General features: G+C 37.4%; 1 protein-coding gene across 3 annotated transcripts in view; it reads left to right on the plus strand.

Moving 5' to 3' along the window:
• ATL2 (atlastin GTPase 2) overlaps positions 1 to 23044 on the plus strand; it is a 59867-nt gene that overhangs the window by 14799 nt on the left and 22024 nt on the right. For 2 of the 3 annotated variants that reach the window (XM_081796898.1, XM_081796896.1), the window contains exon 2: positions 10745 to 10989. The exons of the other annotated variant lie outside the window; for it this stretch is intronic. In XM_081796898.1, the coding sequence (XP_081653024.1) occupies positions 10745 to 10989 (245 nt within the window). The remainder of the gene's footprint in view (positions 1 to 10744; positions 10990 to 23044) is intronic. 3 annotated transcript variants of the gene reach the window in all.

The raw sequence follows: 23044 nt of genomic DNA on the forward strand, positions 1-23044 counted from the left end.
ATTGTAGTTTGCGTTTTATGTGAGAGAATTTTAACCTTATGAGTTCTTAATAACACTGTTTTATAGGAGCAAATAGTTAAAAATTTTCTTGAAGTCCCTGATTCTGCTTCTCTTTTTCAAAAAAACCATATTATGGAAGTCCAAGTTTGTGTCTGTCAGTATTCTTCTGGGCTGCATCTGTCTGGGGGGAGGGGGGAGGGAAGCCCAGCACTGTTAGAAAGCTCACTCAGGTGGCCGATGATGACTGCAGACCAATAGACCAATAATTTTCAACTCCATCTATATATCATGTCAACATACTAAAACATTTTCTACACTTATATTTTTAAAGTAGGGATGTCTATGTTCACTGCCTTTTTTCACTTTTTCCAGAATCCTCAGTGGCTAGGCTGGAGTGGTTAGTTATATCAGAGTATTAGCAGTCTCTTAGGAAGAATACAGGATTATAGTTTAGCTTGAAAACTTTTTTCCTTCTGTAAAAACTTTACATCAGAAGAAACTACAAAATAAAATTAGTTTACGTACTAAACACCTGTAAAATATGGTGATCCTTGGTTCTCCATTAGGTTCTGAGACTAACAGTGTTGGAATCATTTTGGAGTTAGAAATGTGCAGTTTCAGGCTTCCCTCCAGATTTATTGAATCAGAATATGCATTTTTACAAGATCCCCAGATGATTCATATGTATTTTAAAAGTTTGAGAAGCACTGCTGTAGAGGAAAAACACAAAATTAATAAGAACACCTAGCCCAGTTCTCCCTGCAAACAGAAGTCTAGTCCTTTGTTTTCCTTTTCTGTACAATTAGTGAATTTATCTGCCTAATCTCTAAAGCCCCAGTGAGTGATATATTAGATATAATTTTAAGTATTGAGACTAATTTTTAAGCGTATATCCTAGAACTTGAATGTCCTCATGTGTCTTGACATATGTATTATAGGAAGTATATGCATAATCTGTTGATGCTTAAACAGATAGGGAATTTATAGGAATAATAATTTAAAAAAGCCCTTGCTCCTCAATAGAAAAAGCTATTTTGAGTTGAAAATAAGTATTAGTAACTTCCTAATACTTTTTATTTTCTAAGCAAAATATTTTGGCATGATGAGATAGTGGATTCACAAGAATTCATTCACAAAGGAGTACTTTGTCACCATTGGAGACACTCAAAATTGTATTTTCCAGTTCCTGAATTCAGGTCAAGGGAAAACATTTTAAATTGAATTTGAGCAGTGTCAGAATTGATGGACAGCTCTAGTTTTTCATCACATTGGAGTATAACCTTCATGGGCAGTACTCCTTGAAGTAGACGATACTAATTAGAATAATTTTGTTCTGCAAAATGACTAATAAATTGGTTGTATTGCTTTATTCTCTCATTTATTAAATGGAAGTGCTAAGGGGTGGGGGGTGGCACCTGGGTGGCTCAGTCAGTTAAGCATCTGCCTTGGGCTCAGGTCATGTTCTCAGGGTTGCCTCTCCCTCTCCCCTGCCCCTCCCCCAACTCGGGCTCTCTCATGAATGAATAAAATCTTTAAAAAAAAAAAAAGTGCTAAGGGGAATAGGCTGCGTTGATTTTTTTCAAAATCTGCCTTACTGAAATAACTTACATAAAATTCACTGATTTTTGAGTACAATTTGATAAGTTTTGATGAATTTGATGAGTTTTATAGCCACCACCACCACCACAACCATAATACAGAATATTTCCATCATCTCAGAAAGCTTCTTATATCCCTTTATAATTGTCTTGGCTTGGGCTGCTATAACAAATTACCATAGACTGGATGGCTTAAACAGACGTATATTTTTCAGTTATGGAGACTGGGAAGGTGACAGCAGATTTGGTTTCAGTCCTCTTTCTAGTTTGCAGATGGCTGTCTTGCTGTGTCCTCACGGGGCAGAGAAAGAGATCATCTCTCTGAAGTCCCTTGCTAATTCATGAGGGCTCTATCCCCATGACCTTATATTATCACCCCGCAGGCCCCACCTCCAAATACCATCACATCGGGGATTAGGGCTTCAATATATGAATTTGGGGACACATACACATTTGAGTTTGTAGCAGTAGTCAATTCTCTTCCCCTACCTTCAGCTCCTGGGAGCCAGTGATCTGCTTTCTGTTACTGTAGTTTTACTTCTTCTAAAATTTCATATACGTGGACTCGGACACTATAGCATTTTGTGTGTGGCTCCTCTCACTTAGTATATAGCTTTTTAGATTTATCTGTGTTAGTGTGTATTTCAGTAATTCATTTCATGTCCAAGTAATAGTTCATTGTATGGATTTAACACAATTTATGCATTTTCCAGTAAATGGACATTTGGGTTTTTTCCAATTTATGTCCATTATGAATAAAACTGCTATGAATATTCATTTTCAAGTCTTTTGTTGTCATGTATTTTTTAAGATTTATTTATTTGACAGAGAGAGCGCGAGAGCAGGAACACAAGCAGGGGGAAGTGGGAGAGGGAGAAGAAGGCTTCACGCTGAGCAGGGAGCCCGATGCGGGACTGGATCCCAGGACCCTGGGATCATGACCTGAACCGAAGGCAGACGCCCAACGACTGAGCCACCCAGGTGCCCTTGTTGTCATATGTTTTAATTTCTCTTTTAAGTACCTGGGTGTGTGATTGCAGGTTGTATGGTAAATATATGTTTAACTGGGGCTCCTGTCAGGCTCAGTCGGTAGATCATGTGACTCTAGATCTTAGGGTAGTTAGTTCAAGCCCCACGTTGGGCGGAGATTATTTAAAATATGTTTAACTTTCTATAAGGTAAATTATAATTTATACCAAAAAGTTTTTCAAAGTGGTTGTATCATTTTGTACTCTTAACAAATATATGTGCAAGCCAGTTGCTCCCCACCACCTATTTTGTCAGTCTTGTAAATTTTAGCTCTTAAGAGTGTGTAGTGGTATCTGATTGTGGTATTAATTTTTATTTCTCTAACATCTAATGGTGTTGAGTATATTTTCATGTGCTTAATGACCATTCATATATCTTCTTTGAAGTGTTTATTAAAATCTTTTGCCCATTTTAAGATGGAATTGTTCTAGGGGGCACCTGGATGGCTCAGCCCGTTAAGTATCTGACTTTGGCTCAGGTCATGATCCTAGGGTCCTGGGATCCAGGCCCTGTGTCAGGGTGCTTTCTCAGAGTTTGCTTGTCCCTCTCCCCCCCCACCCCCCGCTCTCTCAAACAGTCTTTTAAAAAAATGGAATTGTTCTTACCGAACAGTTGTAAGAATTTTTTATGTATTCTGAATACTGGATTTTGATTAAGGATTTTTATGTCTGTTCGTGAGGGCTATTGGTAGTTTTTTCTTACAATGTTTTCGTCTAGTTTTGGTATTAGGATAATACTGGCTTCATAAAATGAGTTGGGAAATGTTCCTTTTCTTTTTTTCTGTAAGAGTATTTGTAGAATTGGTATAATTTCTTCTTTAAATGTTTTTTTGTTTGTTTGTTTTTTTGTTTTTTCTTTTTTTCCCTTCCTTAAGTGTTTGGTAGAATTCACCAGTGTAGCCATCTAGTCCTAAAATTGTCTTTTGTTTTAATGGATTTGATTTTAAACCTCATTTTTTTTCAGTTTTGCCTAGTAAAGAGTACCTACTTTTTAGTTAGCCAACGGATAATGAGTTTCTTAGGGTTTTTGCTTTCAGATTTTCGGAGGCAAGGATTGATGTGTTCAGATGAACTGTTTTTATGGGGAGGTAGGTTGAGGGGAATGGTAGGATAGACATAGAATTTTACAATTGCTTGACATTGTGTATTTTGAAAACTTTTTTTTTTTAATCCTCCATGCCACTCCTTTGTCTCTCCCAATCACTAAAGGACTGTGAAAGTAGAAGAAAGGTTGAGAAAGCTGTGTTATAGAATCTTTGAGACTTTTCTTTTACTTCTAATAGCACTAACCAGTATCTCTGTCTTTTGTATTTGGAGCTGTTTCATCTCCTAATAAAACCTTTATTAGCCTCACTACTGTTTTTTTTTTTTTTAGAGATTTTATTTATTTATTTGACAGAGAGAGACACAGCAAGAGAGGGAACACAAGCAGGGGGAGTGGGAGAGGGAGAAGCAGGCTTTCCACTGAGCAGAGAGCCCGACGTGGGGCTCAATCCCAGGACTCTGGGATTATGACCTGAGCTGAAGGCAGATGCTCAATGACTGAGCCACCCAGGTGCCCCACTACTATTTTTTTTTTTAAAGATTTATTTACTTGAGAGAGAAAGAGTGCTCACAAATGGGGGGAGGGTCAGAGGGAGAGAGAGAGAGAGAGAATCTCAAGCAGACTCCTCGCTGAACTTGGAGCCCTATACAGGCCTCAATCTCATGACCCTGAGATCATGACCTGAGCCAAAGTCAAGAGTTGGACGCTTAACCAAGTGAGCCACCCAGGCACCCTTAGCCTTACTACTTTTTAAAAGAAACTTTCAGGGCGCCTGGGTGGCTCAGTTGGTTAAGCAATTGCCTTCGGCTCAGGTCATGATCCTGGAATCCCAGGATGGAGTCCCTCAGAGGGAGTCTGCTTCTCCCTCTGACCCTCGCCCCTCTCATGCTCTCTCTCTCTCATTCTCTCTCAAATAAATAAATAAAATCTTAAAAAAAAAAAAAGAAACTTTCTCTTATGGAAATTTTCAAATATGTAGGGAAGTGAAGGACATAACAGAACCTGTGTATATACATCTCCCAGATTCAATGATTATCAACATAATGGCCATTTTATTTTATCTATTCTTCCATAGCCAGCCTCCCCATCAGATTATTATGTCTTTGTGGTGTCTGAGATGTTCATAAGATCTTTCCACTACAGCTGGGCCAGAATGCCAAAGTATCCCGATACTGTTAACATTTCTGGTGTCTGTTCCTCTTTCAACCCTTTAGTAGCAGCTTTCTGGTAAGCTTTGCATAGTGTTGTATTCCTCTGCACCTGTGAAGCTTCTGGGCTGCACCTCTGCACAGCTTCTTTTTCTCTCTGTCCTGTGTAGCAGGTTCCAACTGCTTTAGCAGCCCTAAACTCAGATCTTGTTTGGTTCCCCATGCTGTGTTTAGGAAATTGTTTCTAGGCGGTGGGGAGATAAGTGAGAGGTGGCGGGTGGTGATCATGGGGCTCACCTTTTGAGTTTCCTTCTATCAAGGATTATTCTCCTATGACTGTTGTCCATCCTTGAAAAGCGATGCCTCATGTATTTTGCCTAGTTTTACAGTTTGTGGCAAAGGGCCAGCAGTTACTCTAATGACTGGAAGAGGAAGTCCCAAGTGTTATTTTGTTTTTGTTTTTTTCTGTAAGTGTACCTATGTTTTTAAAAACAAAGCAAAACAGAATTGGGGATGAGTTGTAAAGGTTTGTGATCTGCCTTTTTCCCACTTATTTTATACTGATGTCTTAAATATCCCTAATATCTTAAATGTGTGGATGTGTTTTTAAGCCGTGTAATATGTCCATGTGGTTAAAAGAACTATTGAGTCCCTTTCCAGCAGAGTTCCACACTCAATATTAGTTTTCACTACCATGAAAAACACTGCTCAACAAACTTGTTCATCTTTGTTAGCATCTTTATTTTCTTATAAAATTCCTACAGATAGGTTTGCTATGGTATAACCTCTTAAAGGCTTTTAAAAATATGTGCTAGAATAAACTTCTGAATACTTAGATACTGTTTTCATTTGGTTATACAGTATAAATGTTGAGGGCCAAGTACCAGACACAAAAATACTGCTTTTGTCAAACTGCTAATTTTTGTAAATACACTGAGTAGACTGAATCCAGGCTACTTTCCATACAGATTGTTTTACATTTTTAGTTGGAATGTGAATAATAACTTAAAATATACTTTCATTGCTTTTGAAAAGTGAATTACTCTTTACTTGGTTCTCTTCTACAAGTTTGGGGTTGAAATAATCTAACATTAGTAACATTTTATTGTAATGCAGATTTGTAGCATCTTTTTATTGCCTCAGCTTATAATTATGTTGGAAGCTGGCAGACAGATCTAGGTCAGTCCTGAAGTGTAAATTTTGCCATTGGAATATATGCTGAATGTATGAATTTGGCAGATTTAAGATAAAGTATGTTTAAAGAGCAATAAAAAAGACAAGTGTCTTTTTTTGTAGATTTCCTTTTTTAGAGGAATTTTAGGTTCATCACAAAATTGAGTGGAAAATACAGAGTACACATGTACCCCAGTCCCCACGCATCAACAGCCTCCCTGCTCCAGACCAAAGTGGTACAGTTGTTACAATCTTCATTGACACCTCATTATTACTCAAAGCCCACGGATTACATTAGGCTTCACTTAACGGGGTTGCATATTCTGTGCGTTTTGACAAATGTGTAATACCATATGTCTACCTTAAGAGAGAATAGTTTAACTGCCCTAAAAATCCTCGTGCTCCACCTGGTCATGTGTCCTTCCCCCTCAACCAGTGGCAACTACTGATCTTTTTTTACTAAGACAAATGTCTTTTTGTAGGCCTTGTGACAAATAGGTTAAGTATACTTAGCGTTAAGGCATGGGGAAATATTTGAGGAACAGTTGATCTTATCTAGGTACGTATCTTTCAGCTTTGACCTTGGAAGATCCATTTGGGAGTTGGAGTGGGGGAAGAACTGACTTGGAACAGTGAATCAGGAAAATTTATTGGAGGTCTGAAGTCACCTTCAGTCATTTTTTGACACTGAGAAATGGAAATAGAATTAAAATCACTATTCTCTGCAAGCATTTAACTTCAGTTTAAAATCTCAGAGTAATGCTAAATTTAAAAAGATTTCCAATCTAGGTAATCACTGTATGTTAATGTTTACAAGTAGTCTAATGAAATGTACATTATAATTATTCATTTGCTTATATCAGTATTTGATGAATGAAGTACTTTATCTGTAGTTACTACAAATTTGGTAGAGCAATCATGATGGGGGAGTAAACTTAGTGAACCATGTCATTGTGCTCCATTATACCTTTGAAACATGTTTGCTGCACTTTAGAAGTCTGTAGACTAGAAATGGTGACTATGTAGACATCTGCTGCCTATATATCTGAGGTACCTATCTTTATCCATGCTAATCAAAGAAAACTGGCTAAGTGATAACTGTAGTCAACTAATCTAGGTGAAATTTCAAGCTAATAAAAATTTCCTGCCAAGTGGTTTGTTTTATTTATTTATTTATTTATTATTATTTTTAAGATTTTATTTATTCATTTGACAGAGACACAGCGAGAGAGGGAACGCAAGCAGGGGGAGAGGGAGAAGCAGGCTTCCCGTGGAGCAGAGTCCGATGTGGGGCTCGATCCCAGGACTCTGGGATCATGACCTGAGCTGAAGGCAGATGCTTAACGACCAAGCCACCCAAGCGCCCCTATTATTATTATTTTTTTAAAGATTTTATTGATTTGAGAGAGAGAGAGGGAGGGAGCACAAGCAGGGGGAGTGGCAGGCAGAGGGAGAAGCAGACTGCCAGCTGAGCAGGAAGCCCGCCTGGGATCATGACCTGAGCCAAAGGCAGACACTTAACCAACTGAGCCACCCCGGCGCCCCCTGTCTGTTTTATTTTTCAGAAACTAATGCTTTCTTTACAGTAGGAACAAGACTATTTGTTGATTTTAACAAAATCAGCAATCCAGGTTTGGTCATTGTGATATTTTAGCATACTTTATTCATTTTGGATTCTTTTTAATTAGTGTATTACTTGGTAGAACCTCATACTTTAAAAAAAAAAATATATATATATATATACAACTCTTGAGTTGCTGGAAGTATTTTCCCAAACTAATTATGTGATTGTCAAATTTGCTCATAAAATACATAGGGGCAGGTATAAAACTCCTGAGTAAAATGTGTAAATTTTATCCAATCAAGAAATATTTATTAAGCACCTGCTAGGTGCCAAGCACTGTTCTGGGTGCTGGGAGACAAGAGTGGTCAACAGGGTGATTGCGGTCCTTATTTTATTTTATTTTAAAGATTTTATTTATTTGTCAGAGAGAGACAGGGAGCACACAAGCAGGGGGAGTGGCAGGCAGAGGGAGAAGCAGGCTCCCTGCAGAGCGGGGAGACCGATGTGGGACTCAATTCCAGGACCCTGAGATCATGACCTGGGTGGAAGGCAGTGGGATCCTTATTTTTGTGGTACATATATTCTATGGAGGGAGAGATACAAGGTAGACATGTAAACAAATAAAGCATTATTTTAGATACTGAAAAGGACTGTGGGGAAAAAAACCTGTTTTGTTCAAGTGATGTGGGGGGTCTGTAATTTAGACTGAGTGGTCAAGGAAGGCCACACTTAAGAGAATATTTCAGCTGAGATCTAGATGATGGAGAATTAAGCCACCTGAATTTCTAGGGACAGAGCATTCCAGACAGGGGAAAACAGGACAAAGATTCTAAGGTGGGAAACAGGTTTGGCCTGCTCAAGGAAACAGCTAGAGGACTAGACTGTAGGAGCCAGAACACACAGGACTGTGGAGGTCATGGTAAAGAACTTAGAGTTTGTTTTGTTTTTTCTCTCTGTTTGCTAATTGAGGGTTTTATTTTATTTTATTTTTTTTTAAAGATTTTATTTATTTATTTGACAGAGAGAGAGAGAGTGAGAGCAGGAACACAAGCAGGGGGAGTGGGAGAGGGAGAAGCAGGCTTCCTGCCAATCAGGGAGCCCGATGTGGAACTCGATCCCAGGACCCTGGGATCATGACCCGAGCCGGAGGCAGATGCTTAACGACTGAGCCACCCAGGCGCCCCTAATTGAGGGTTTTAAACAGAGGATTGATAGTCTAGAGGGGGAGACATATAATAAATAAGTACTTACATAAATATTCAAATGATGGGTGGATTCAGATTGGGGGAGTGTAGGAGGACTAAACTTGGTTAGGAGCCTCAGCAAAGATATTCCTGAGGAAATGATGTTTAAATTGAGACCTAAGGAATAAGCATGAATTGATTAGGGCAATGACATGGAAAAGAATATTCCAGACAAAGGAATATCATGAATGAAATATGAGTCTAGAAAGAGCTTTAATAACATAAGGATCTGAAAAAAGGCTAGCTTGTCTGTTTGTAGTTTACCCAGGTGAGAGTAGCACCAAATGAGGCAGGAGAGATTTGGCAATGAGCACAGGATTTTATAAGACATGTGTAGGATTTTAGTTGTTAATCCTCCATAACAGTGATTTTAAGGAGAGTAATTTAATCACACTCATATTTACCTATATTATTTAGTTGCTACTTTGTGGAATTTAGATTGGATTAGAGGAGGGGGCAAAAAGGGAGACCAGTTAGGTACCACTCTGTATTTGTGTACCATTGAAACTGGAAGTGATAATATCCTCTTTAATTAAATATTGATTGCTTTTACTTTCAAAGATTCTCCTTTGAAATTGCTTGCTCTTTATATTGTCATTGTTTGCAGCACATTTTGAAATAGTGTTGCTGTTTTTGCTGTGTACAGTTAAAGGTGCCTTGTGATGTGGAAGTAAAGGCTCTTAGCTTTTGCAAATCAAATAAGCTAGATATTTCTTTATGTAAGGAGAAAAAAAGTCCATTAATGTAGATAGATAATCTTTAAGAATAGTGGTTAGTTGGATAAGGTATTCTTGCAGTGTTGGCTAACAATGGGCCACTCCTCAGTAGACTGTCTCCTGGGAGAGAAGGGACACGATGGATATGGTATGTCTCCATAGATTGGGAAGGGGCATTTAGTAGACAGGTTCAAGGGGAGAGTCTTTTAAAAATGTTGATGTGGGAAAGGATAATAAATAAGGTCCCCAGGAGTAAGTTGTTACTACATGGAATCAGGCAGTTGATAGGGAAGAAAGCCAGACAAGGGATATAGACTCTGAAACTAGCTTTTAGGTGTTTTTGTTTGTTTTGTTTTTAAAAGAACAGAAGCCTACACTTTAGAAACTTGTCTCTGCTGTTTCATGTTTTATAGTTATTCATTACTATTGAGTAAAGTTCTTGGGCAAAGGTTACCTTCATTTAGTGTGTTGGGTAAACAAAGGAAGAGTTTATATAGCTGTTTTGGGGGAGTCATGTGATTTTTGAAGTGGTGGCTGTGGTCTTTGAAAAAGAGCCCGGAGGCCAGTGTAACTATAGGATATAACTCTGCACCTTACTGACTCCTCTTGTGTTTTCCACTAAAATATTAATCCTGTTCTTTGCTTTAATAAGGGAAGTGTACTATTAGGTTACTTTTACTAAATTAGGGGCTCGTTAGCTTTACCATAAGTGCCAGTTTTAGAAACTTCTTAGGACCTTAGCTTAGCCATTTAAGTTTCACAGTGAACAATGTTTACAATTCCTGTTTTAACCTTTGTAACTTAGAGTAATTTCCAGGTGATGCCCACAGGGAAAAATTGGATTCTGAGTTATTGGACAAAATTGACCCCCCCAACCCGCTTTTGCACAGATCCAGTTTCTGTGTGCATATAGTAGCAGAAGTTGTTTATAGAATAAGGCAGTGCTCAAGAAACAGCTACTGTTCACATGTAGCTGTTAAGACTTAATAGTAGAGGCTGTACTCGTATTGCTGCTTATCTGTATATATAGTGGGAAATCTTAGCAATATTCTTGGTCCAATTACAGTGGGAGTGAGAAATCCAATATGTGCTTGAACATCACTTTTTGTAACTATTTTCAGATGATCTGGAATAAGGGGGAAGTCACTTGAAGTTTTATTTGTGATCCTTTAGGAGAAGTTTGTAATGCAGGAATTCAAGTAACCTCTTTCTCTTGTTTTAATTCTAGGTGAGAATTATGAAGATGATGACCTAGTAAACTCTGATGAGGTTATGAAGAAACCATGTCCAGTACAGATTGTTCTTGCTCATGAAGATGACCATAACTTTGAGCTCGATGAAGAAGCTTTGGAGCAGATATTGCTACAGGAGCACATACGAGATCTTAACATAGTAGTGGTATCCGTGGCAGGAGCTTTTCGTAAAGGGAAATCATTTCTACTGGACTTCATGCTTAGATATATGTATAACAAGGTGAATAGTGTCTTTTAAATTGAACCCAGTTAAAAACAACCAACCAACCAACCTTGTTTAAAAATAATAGACAAAAAACAGTGAGAGCTGTGTCTTTAATTTTACAAAAATGCAGTTCTTGCTAAGACTTCTCAGTTAAGACATTAATCTAAGTTTGTTTGAGTTCTTGATTCTTCCTCCTCTCCATAATTGCTTTTTGCATATAGTACATAATGATGCATATGACTGAGCATCTATGTTAGAGGCATTGTAGCTCTAACCCGCGATGTCTTAAGTATACTCTAAAGTCTCTGATGTACTGTTCATTTCTCCCGTTATTTCTTCACACCTCCCCCTTCTTGATCAAGCCTTTCCAACAATGCATGAAGTAGGCTGATAGAGACTTTTGTAAAAGTGCACCTATGGTCTTCAGATAAGTCAGCTTCAGTCTCTATTGCATTTTGAAATAAAGTCCAGTTCCTTAGAGTGGCTTCCAAGGCCTTCAGTTGATGTCTGAGCTTCATATCTTGCTTCTCTGTGTCAGGTGTACTATAGTTTTTGCAGTTCCTCAAGTGTTTCATGTTATTTCTCATATGTTGCTGTATCCTTGGCTAATCTTTGCATAGCAGGCCTTCCCTGATTTTTTTTTTTTTTTTTTTAAGTAGGCTCTATGCCCAATATTGGGGCTTGAACTCACAACCCTGAGATCAAGAGTCACATGCTCTATGACTGAGCCAGCCAGGTGCCCTGAGGCCTTCTCTGATTTTTAAGACTATGTTATATCCAACTCTCATGGCACAAATAATTTGTTTCATTGATACTGCTTTAGTTATTGTTCCTGGCCAGTTTAATCTCTGCCAGGAGTGGGTCTTATTACCATATCTCTCTCAATGAACACATTAATTGGCCCATAGTAAGCACTTACTTTCTGTTTTGACCAATGAATCTCCCTTTCTCCACAGATTTTCACTTTTTAATGGTGCCAAACAATTGTTATTTCCCTCTTCCTCCCTGATTTTGGCTTTCTCCCCTGAAAAAAAGCAAAAAATAATTTCACTTGAATCAGAATGTTTTTCTAACAGTTGAAAGTTGCGTTGAGGGAGTGAGAATTTGATAGGGACGCAGAAGGAGGAATTGGAAATTTGGAGCGGAGCACTTAGGAGGAAGAACTTTCTTTACAGGGGGCGTTTGACATTCAGAAACTACATGAAGATGCTAGAAATAACACTTTGACAGAATTATGTAATTGCCTAAACACATGTCAGGGTGCTCACCTTTACGAGTTCTGTATCAGTCTGTGACTGGGTGTGCATCTGCCTTAAGGTAAGTAACAAGGTAAACATTCCTAGTTGATTTTCCGTGAAGCTTTTCAGTAAATTCTTTTCATAGGGATCTCGTCAGGCATGGTCAGGTATGCCTCAGTATCAAGAATGTAGTTCATATTAAACAACACTATTTTGCATGTTTAGCAAATTGAGAAAGATACAGTATTTCATCCATTTAGACTTGATTATTTCTCGCTTTTACATCTGAAATAGAGAAATGAATAAATAGTGACATATTCTTTTTAAAAAAGAATGTACATTCAAATATGATAATTGAGGTTCTAACCCTAAGTTAAAGTTAGCTTATGTATATTGTATATATGTGTGTCTGAGCTGTTCAGTGCATGTGGGTCACAGACAGAATGTTCAAAGGGAAAGGAAGTGTAGATCACTTGCCTAGCAATAACAGATAAATTTCACCTCAGGTGCCATTTCTGAATCCATCTCTGATCAGTTAGTAGTGGTTGTTCAGAGGGGGAGTAGCAGCCCACGCATGTGTCATGTATTTGCAGTCTCTGAAGTAATACAATTTCCTTTTTCCTGGGGGAGACACTGAAGCCACCAGAAGGTTATGAGGGCCTGAGTGAGGTTATATACCTAGTTAATGGCCTCTGAGCTGAAATATCATTACTAATACAGAATTTCTGGTATAAGTAATCTTACTCTGTTAATTAAAAAATGACATTAAACGTCTGATTTTTGGGATAGCATGCCTCTACTTATACTGATTTAGTGGCGGGTCATGCTTTTCCTAGGACAATGAAAGTAAACAAGAAGAAGTCACAATGGGGTAGTTTTGAATTTATTTCATTAACCATATCTGTCTGCAAATGTGGAATGCTAGCTGAAGAAGGTACGAGATGAGTAGTGGCTTATACTGACTTTGTATGTCCTCTTAATTGACCTGAGTCAATTTATGTAAGGGTGCAGTTCACTAAAGGAGCTAAATATAAATATTTTACTTCATGATTTAGAAATAGATGACTGTTTTCATTTTGAGTAGTTAGTAAAGTAATAATACAAGGTTAAATATGAGCTCGTTTCTGTTGGACAAAAATGAAAACTTCAGTATTTAAAACTAAGAATATTCTGAGGTATTTACCAAACATTTCCAAATTATAGGGGAAATTCTGATTTTTAGGTCTCATATTCTTGTGAAGTGAATAGCTTCTTACACAGGTGTTGTTTTGTTTTTTTTGAGCGGCCACTTGTATTTTGAAAATAGGTTTTCAAAGTATAGGAGGAAAGAAGTTAGTTTTCTTTTGTAAACTTAAGAGGTGAACTAAACATTTTTCTAGAATAAAATTCCCTCGTGTGTTGTAATTGATCATTTACTATAGTTTATATGAGAAGGGTCACTAAAATTGCTAATTCTTGAATTCATCATGTAGGAAACATTTTGAACATACAAGCATATCACTTATGACATTCACTATGAATGCCATATATGAGGAATACCACAGAAATTCAAGTATTGTTGGTGAACTTAATAATTTGTAAGTAGAATATTTATTACTTGTAAAAGTCATTCTCAAAAAGCTATAAATGAAATAATCATAAAAATTTATGTGAGAACTGTTAGGTCTGTTATGTCAGTATTTAAAAAAAAAAAATCATTATTTCATTTGTAAAAGTAGGGAGTTATACAAGGAGATGAAAATCTGTAATGAGAGACAGAGTAGGTAAAATGGTGGGAGAGAGGATGACTTTTCCCTGCAGAATATATGTGTATACTCAAGTATTTTATACTTTTCCCTTTCTAATGCTGATTTGGTTGTTGAGGGTATAGTTCTGATAAATATATTTTTTCTTTTTTTGACTTTTTTTTCCCTGAAGTATAATTTATATACAGGAAAGTACCCAAATCTTAAGTGTATAGCTTGCTGAAATTTTACATGTACACACACACACACACACACACACCCCCATATTACCACTACCCAGATGAAGATATAGAACCTCACCCCCCACCATGTTATATCCCTTCCAGTTAATATATACCCCCCAGTTAATATCCACCCCCAGTTAATATCTACCCCAAAGGTAACTGCTATACTGAATTCTTGTACCACAGACTGGTTTTCCAATTTCTGAACTTCACATGAATGAAAACATGCCATGAGAGTTTGTGTTTGGTTTATTTCTTTAAAGTATCTATGAAATGTGCCCATGTTTTTGCATGTAGTGATCATTATTTTTGTTACTTTGGTATCTGCTACATGATTATACCATATTTTATTTATTCATTAACTGTCAGGGGATATTTGCTTTGATCTTACAAGTTTTAGTAAGCTGATTTTTGTGAATCCCATGCTTCCAAAGTAGATTACTCCTATGATAATAGGAATTATTACAAAAATGCTGTTCAAAAATTATCATGTAAAAGTAATTTCAGTTTCAGGAATCGGTTTAGGAAGGTCAAAACTTAATTTAGAATTAAATTATGTAAAACTTAATACTTGGGACATATTGAACACTAAGCAATGGTGAGAGCTGTTACTTAACTCTTCTAGATAGAATCTTAATTCTGTATGGAGTTGGTTGCAGTTAAAAAACTTCATTATGAAGAATTTTTAACACATGTAAAAGTGGATAATAGTATAATGCATCCTCATGTATTTACAGTTATCAACTCAATCTCATTTCATCTATACCCCAACTTATTCCATACCTTATGTGTTGTTTTGAAGTATATCCAGATACATGATTTCATTTGTCAATATTTCAGTATATATCTCTTTAAAGATAAAGGGTCTTTTGGACATTACAGTAATATCATACATAAATAATTCCTTAAGTAATATAAGGGATCAACTTTCCAGTTGACTCAGATATTTACATTTTTAAATTTTTAACTGTTTGAGTCAAGATCGAACCAAATCAGTTCCACATTGTGATTGGTGGCCTTTAAAGTGTTTAAACTCTTTTTAGGCTTCCCTCCATCTCTTTTTCTTGGCCATTTATTTGTTGAAGAAACTGGTTGTTGGTCTTAACAGAGGTTCCTTAGTCCGGATCTGCTGATTTTTATTCCATTTGTATAGTTTTACATGTTCCTTTGTCCTATGAATGTTAGTTAAAGCTAAGGACTTGATCAGACTCAGGTTTGACTTTTTGGCAAAAGCATCTCATAGATGATGTATTCTTCCATGAGGAAGTATAGATTATCTTTTAAGATAACAGTTTTTGAATCTTTACTGAATTCTAGGTATGCTGATTACTGAGTACTATCTCACTCAGTATTCACATTAACCCTATGCAGTCTTATTAGTATTTCAGCTTGATAGTTGAGGAAATGAGGCTCAAAGGACATGGCAAGGGTGAGATCCAGACCAGGGAATTTGATTCCAAAGTCTTTATTCTTAAAACCACTATATAAAATGATGTTTGGTCCTTTTCCATACGTACAGTGAACTATTCTTTTGTAAACGGTCTCTTTTCCATGTTTACTTCAGTAGTTGAGGTAGACAGACAGGAGTGCATGCCTGCTAACTTTTTTGCTGCCCACTGGTATCTATGCTTAATGAGTAAAGAGTTTTGACTCCATTTATAACATAATTGCTAAAGGCATTTTAAGGGAAACTATATGTAGTTTTTATTTTTATTTTTATTTTTTTTTTAAAGATTTTATTTATTTATTTGAGAGAGAGAATGAGAGACAGAGAGCGCGAGAGGGAAGAGGGTCAGAGGGAGAAGCAGACCCCCCGCTGAGCAGGGAGCCCGATGCGGGACTCGATCCCGGGACTCCAGGATCATGACCTGAGCCAAAGGCAGTCGCTTAACCAACTGAGCCACCCAGGCGCCCTATTTTTTACTTTTTAAAGAGTTGCTCCCCGAATGGCTTCCAGAGATCAGGAGTAAGAGTTATCTCTAAGGATCATCTGTGCCGCTACCTACAATTTGCCAAAAGCATGAATATCTCTGCATTGGCCATGAGGGATGTTGAACTTGATTTCACCTTTTTTTCCTAAGGCTGACAATGTCTGAGATGTGAGACTTGGGGGAAATGTGTGAATGCATGAAGAAAAATTTGTTTTTTTCATGTTCTTTTCTAAGAAATGTATTTAGAGGAAGAACGGTATTTTTAAAAGTTTCTTCCTAGGGTCATTTTATTACTTCCTTTTTTGTGGTACAACTTACGTACAATGAAGTGCATAAACCTTAAGTCTAGCCGGTGAATTTTTATGTGCCTATACTTCTGTAACCATTGCCATTCAGATCAAGAAAGAGAACACCTCCATATTGTAGAAGGCTCTCTCATTTCCCCTGCCAGGTATTACTATCTTTTTTTTTTTTTTTGACAGAGAAAGAGAGAGAGACCACGAACGGGGGAGGGGCTGAGGGAGAGGGAGAAGCAGGCCTCCCGCCGAGCGGGGAGCCCCACGCGGGCTTGTTCCCAGGACCCTGGGATCATGACCTGAGCCGAAGGCAGACGCTCAACCGACTGAGCCACCCAGGCGCCCCTGGGTATTACTGTCTTTAACATTGAGAGTCCATCATCATCTTGACTTAAATCACAGTAGATTAGTTTTGTCTACTCTTGAACTTTACGTAAATGTAATCATAAAGTATGCATTCTTGTGTCTAGTTTCGTTCGCTCAACATTGAGTCTAAGATTTCTCCATGTTATTAATGCATCAGTAATTGTTTGTTATTGCTGAGTGGTATTTCATTGGATGAAGATATCACAATTTTCTTATTCCTTCTTTTGATAGACATGGGTTATTTGTAATTTTTGTCTATCATGAATAAAGCTACCATGAACATTTCTTTTACAAGTCTTGGCAACATAAGTACTTATTTCTGTTGGGTATATTCCCAGGAGCAGAAATGCTAGGTCCGTAATGCCCATTTAACTGTAGTAGGGACTGCCAAAATTTTTTCCAAAGTGGCTTTACCAATTTGTACTTCCATGAGCAATGTAAGAGACTTAAATTCTTTACACATCTGATGAACAGTATTGTCAGTCTTTTTAATTTTAGCTGTTCTGATAGGTAGGCATTTTGTAAGTTCTAAGCCATCATCTTACTCTATACAGGTTCGTGCTTATAAAACTGTTGCCACATTTGGGCGCCTGGGTGGCTCAGTTGGTTAAGCGACTTCGGCTCAGGTCATGATCCTGGAGTCCCTGGATCGAGTCCCGCATCGGGCTCCCTGCTCGGCAGGGAGTCTGCTTCTCCCTCTGACCCTCCTCCCTCTCATGCTCTCTGTCTCTCATTCTCTCTGTCTCAAATAAATAAATAAAATCTTTAAAAAAAATAAAAATAAAAAAAAAAACTGTTGCCACATTTAATGTAGAAATTTAGCTTATTCATTTAATTATTACTTTAACTGAATTAGCTTTTGTGTATTTCACTTACTACAAGTGAAGCACTGTGTGTAACTTATGTAATAAGCTGCTGAAATTTTAAATTTTATATTGTTACTATTTTTGCATATGCAAGAAGCCAGCAAAAGTTGATCAGAATTCCAAAAAGGAAAATAAAAATTGGTGGGCTTATTTTTATCCCTGAATATAAGCTAAGGGGTTGGGTATAGAGGTTATGTGAACTCTGAACTACCTTTTTTCCATTAGCACACTGACTTTTTTTCCTCCTAGATTTTGATTGCTGTGTTGAAACTAATCTTCTGTTCTCTGATATGCAGTTTTAAAATTAGTGTGAGTAATTTTAGTTAGAAAAACTTCACCAAATGTTGCCAAAGCTAGAGGAATCAGAAGCAGATGAGATGGAGGAGTCTACAATATATTGTTCCAAGTCCTTATAGCAGTGTTTTGGGAGAGACTTTCTCGGTTGTATTCCTGAATCTATTCCCTGAAAAATGTGCTGTCATTTGTAGTCTTTGAAAACACTTCTCTAGCTTTAAGCCCCGAATGTATGTACTGCCTGTTATGTATTATCATCAAAATTATGGTACCTACATCATCATATATTTGGACTTGAGAGAACATAAATTATTTGTTCCAACAGATCTTTTTCCATTCTGAAGTCTGTGTTCCTTTTACGTTAAAATTTACTATTTCTAAAGTACTTGATTTCATTTAGGTTATTTATTGAAGGATATCTTAAGTAATAGACTGTTAATGTAAATACTGATGACTCAAACACAGCTTTAAGACATTTAGGGGGTTAAACAGTTTTGTATAATTTAAGTTCCCTTTATATTAATAGTAACTGTTTTTGAAGAATACTTTTTAAAAGTCATTAACTCCCTGCCTCTTTCCCTCATACTGCCAGACAATTTTGCTGTTTTAACTTACAAGCTTTAGTTGAGCAATGTTTTGTTCTCACTGTTTGAAACATTTTCTTACACATATTTTTAAATAACTAATAGGTTGCATTTCCTATAGATACTTGGTGATGTTCACCATAATCCTTTCATCAAAAAGCAAGTTGAGGGGCACCTGGGTGACTCAGTTGGTCAAACGTCCGACTCTTGATGTCAGCTGGGGTCATGGTCTCAGAGGCCTGGGATTGAGCCCAGTGTTGTGCTCCGCGCTCAGTGGGGCATCTGCTTGAGTCTCTCTTTCTCTGCCCCTCCTTGCTCGTGTACACACACACACTCTCTCTCTCAAATAAATAAATAAATCTTTTTTTTTTCTTTTTTAAAGCAAGTTTAGGGGTGCCTGGCTGGCTATTCAGTAGAGCATGAGACTCTTGATCTTGAGGTTGTAAGTTTGAGCCCCGTGTTGGGTGTAGAGATTACTTAAAAATAAAAAAAATCTTAATGTTCAAGCCATAGGATTTATGACATATTGCACTAGTACATGGATATATAGCAGAACCTCCAGTGGACATGCCTTTTCCTCCTAGACTTCTGTAGTATTATGGGATGGATTTTGTATGACTGAGTCTTTGTTAAGCTTGTATACTAAGTGTATTTGATTTTTGGTTTTTCTTTTAACAGCTTTTTTTTTTTTTTAAAGATTTTTTTTATTTATTTATTTGAGACAGAATGAGAGAGACAGAGAGCACATGAGAGGGGGGAGGGTCAGAGGGAGAAGCAGGCTCCCCGCCGAGCAGGGAGCCCGATGCAGGACTCGATCCAGGGACTCCAGGATCATGACCTGGGCCGAAGGCAGCCGCCCAACCAACTGAGCCACCCAGGCGCCCCTTAACAGCTTTTTTTTTTCCCCCAAAGATTTTATTTATTTATTTGACAGAGAGACAGCGAGAGAGGGAACACAAGCAGGGGGAGTGGGAGAGGGAGAAGCAGGGTTCCCGCCGAGCAGGGAGCCCGATGCAGGGCTCAGTCCCAGGACCCTGGGATCACGACCTGAGCCAAAGGCAGACGCTTAACGACTGAACCACCCAGGCGCCCCTCTTTTAACAGCTTTATTGAGATATAATTTACATACCATATAATAAATCCACTTAAACTGCACAGTTTCATGGGTTTTAGTATATTCACAGTTGTACAACTATCACCACAATTTTAGAACATTTTTATCACCTCAAAATGAGAAAAATGAAATCCTGTACCCTTTATCACTTCTCCTTCCCCAGCCCCAAACTTCTGGCCCTAAGGAACTATCCATTTGTTTTCTGTCTCTATACATTTGCCTATTCTGGACATACACATAAATGAAATCATATAATATATGGTCTTTTGGTGACTGGCTTCTTTCACTTAGCATAATGGTGTTTGTTTTTTTTTAAGATTTATTTAAGAGAGAGCACGAGTGGGGGTTGAGGGGCAGAAGGAGAGGGAGAAGCAGACTCTCCACTGAGTGGGGAGCCTGACACTGGTCTTGATCCCAGGATCCTGAGATCATGACCTGAGCTGAAGGCAGACGCTTAACCAACTGTGCCACCCAGGTGCCCCAGCATAATATTGAAAGGTTCATTTATGTTGTAGCATTATCAGTGCTTCATTCCTTTTTAAGACTGAATAATATTCGATTGTATAGATATACCACATTTTATTTACCCATTTTACCAGTTAATGGACATTTGGGTTTCCACCTTTTGGCTTATGAATAATGCTATAATTATATGAATATATATTAATATATAATATTTCACTAATTATAATACAAGGGTATATAATAATAATAATAATAATAATGGAAATAGGTAAGGGTCTAGCTTCAGTTCTTTTGTATGTGCCTATCCAGTTGTCCTAGCACTATTTGTTGGAAAGGCTATTCTTTGTCCATTGAATGGTCTTGGCACTTTTTTTGTTGAAAATTAGTTGATCATAGACATGAATTTATTTTTGGACTCTCAATTTTATTTCATTGGTCTATATGTCTATTAATGCCAGGACCAGACTGTCCTGATTACTGTTGCTCTTTGGTAAGTTTTCAAATCAAGAAGTGAGAGTCCTCTTATTTTGTTCTTTTTTTAAGATTGTCTGTTCTAAAAAGATAAAAATAATAAAGATGATTATTCTAGGTCCCATGCAATTCTGTATGAATTTTTTTTTTTTTTAAAGATTTTATTTATTTGACAGAGAGAGGGAACACAAGCGGGGGGAGAGGGAGAAGCAGGCTTCCCGCCGAGCCGGGAGCCCGATGCGGGGCTCGATCCCAGGACCCTGGGATCATGACCTGGGCCGAAGGCAGACGCTTAACGACTGAGCCACCCAGGCGCCCCGCAATTCTGTATGAATTTTAGACTTAGCCTGTCAGTTTCTATGGGAGGTTAGCTGGAATTCTGTTGGTAATTGGGTTGACTATGAGAGATCAACTTGAGGAGTATTGCCGTCTTAATATAAAGTATTCCAATTCATGAACATGGGATGTTTTTCCATTTATTTAGATCTTTAATTTCTTTCAAAAATGTTTTATGGTTTGCAGAGTATGTTTTACTTTTGTTAATTTATTCCTTTTTTAATGCTATTATGGTACGTATTGGAATTGTTTTCTTAATTTCATTTTCAGATTGTTCATTGCAAGCTTACAGAAGTACAATTGATTTTTGTATATTGATCTTGTATCCTGCAACCTTGCTCAATTCCTTCATTAGTTCCAGTAGTTTTTTAGTATACTCTTTAAAGTTTTCTATATACCAGATCATGTCATCTGTAAGTAGAGATACTTTTACTTCCTTTCCAGTCTGAAGTACCTCTTACCTCTCTTTCTTGGTAACTGTCCTGGCTAGAATCTCTAGTACAATGTTGAGTACAAGTGGTAAGAGTGGATATCCTTATTGTTTTCTTAATCTTTAAGGAGGAACCATCGAAGTTCTCACCATTATGTATGATTTTAGCTGTAGGATTTTTTGCACTTTTTTTTTAAATCAAGTTCAGGAAGTTCCTTTCTATTCTTAGTCTGTTGGGAGGTTTTGTTTTGTTTTTTAATCATGAATGGATGTTGGATTTTGTCAAGTGCATTTTCTGTGTATCTGTTGATATGATCATGTGGTTTTTCTTAGCTTGTTGATATGATTATGTTATAAATATTTTTAAAATATTGAGTCAGTTCTTGCATCCCTGGAATAAATCCCATTTAGCTGTGGTGTATAATGTTTTAATATACGTTGTTGGGCTTAATTTGCTAACATTTTGTTGAATGTTTTTGCATCTATGTTCATGAGATATATGGGTCCATAGCTTTCCTTTCTTTTAATGTCTCCAGAACTTTTTCACCTTCCCAAACCAAAACTGTACCCATAAAACTCCCGTTTTTCCCCTCCGCCTCAGTGCCTGGTAACCACCATTCTCCTCTGTCTCCGTGAGTTTAAGTACTCTAAGTACTTTGTATAAGTAGAATCATAAGGTATTGTTATTTTGTGGCTGGCTTATTTCACTTAGCATAATGTCTTCAAAGTCAAGGACATCTTTATAACCAGATTTTTTATTTTAATTCTTGTTGAGTGTGTACCTAAGTTGATAAGAGTTGTCCTTTGTCTGAGCTTGTGACTTGGGTCAGTCATAATGTTATCTATTTGTCTAGCCCCAAAAGAGAGGAGTTGGACATGGGGTTGGTTAGGTAAGATGTTAGACAATTTTAAACTGTTTTAAGACTCTTAACGTTTCTTCATTTGTTCTAGGACTTTCAGGGTATTCTTACATATTCAAATGAAAACACTAAATGATGCTTGGTGGTCAGAATGTGTATATTGTTCTATCTACAATTTGGGTGTTGATTGTTTATAACCTACCTCCGAGTAGATTTGTAAGGTTAAGATTTTTATCCATGGTGCTTTTGTGGGGAATGTCTCTCAACTAAGAAGGATCTCCTCTTTTATTGTAGTGTTACTTAAATCTTTAATTTTATCCCTTTTGTCATTTTTCTTCACAGCTCTGGTAAGTTATTATGGCCTTTATTCTTCCAGCCTGCCCAGTTGGAGTGTGTAGGCCTGCAAACAGGAAGTTGTGTGTATTCTGACACATACAGACCTGGCTGGATCACCAACTCTTTGTTTAAAGTTTACCTGCTGTTGTTTCACTTTGTTGCTAGGGCATGTTATCTTTCCTACGGTGAAATAAGAATTTGTTTCTTTTTTTTTTTTTTTTAAAGATTTTATTTATTTGAGAGAGAGAGAATGAGAGAGAGCATGAGAGGGAGGAGGGTCAGAGGGAGAAGCAGACTCCCCGCCGAGCAGGGAGCCCGATGCGGGACTCGATCCCGGGACTCCAGGATCATGACCTGAGCCGAAGGCAGTCGCCTAACCAACTGAGCCACCCAGGCGCCCAGAATTTGTTTCTTACTATTTAGAGTAGGTAGGGTTTCTTTATTGTTGATAATTATATTACATTGGTAAGTCTTTTTGGCAAGGGCTTATGTTTATTCACTATAGTATTTGACT

This window comes from Leptonychotes weddellii, chromosome 10 (genome assembly GCF_054177405.1).
Source record: "Leptonychotes weddellii isolate Sample4059 chromosome 10, ASM5417740v2, whole genome shotgun sequence".
In the NCBI taxonomy this organism is placed as follows: Eukaryota; Metazoa; Chordata; class Mammalia; order Carnivora; family Phocidae; genus Leptonychotes; species Leptonychotes weddellii.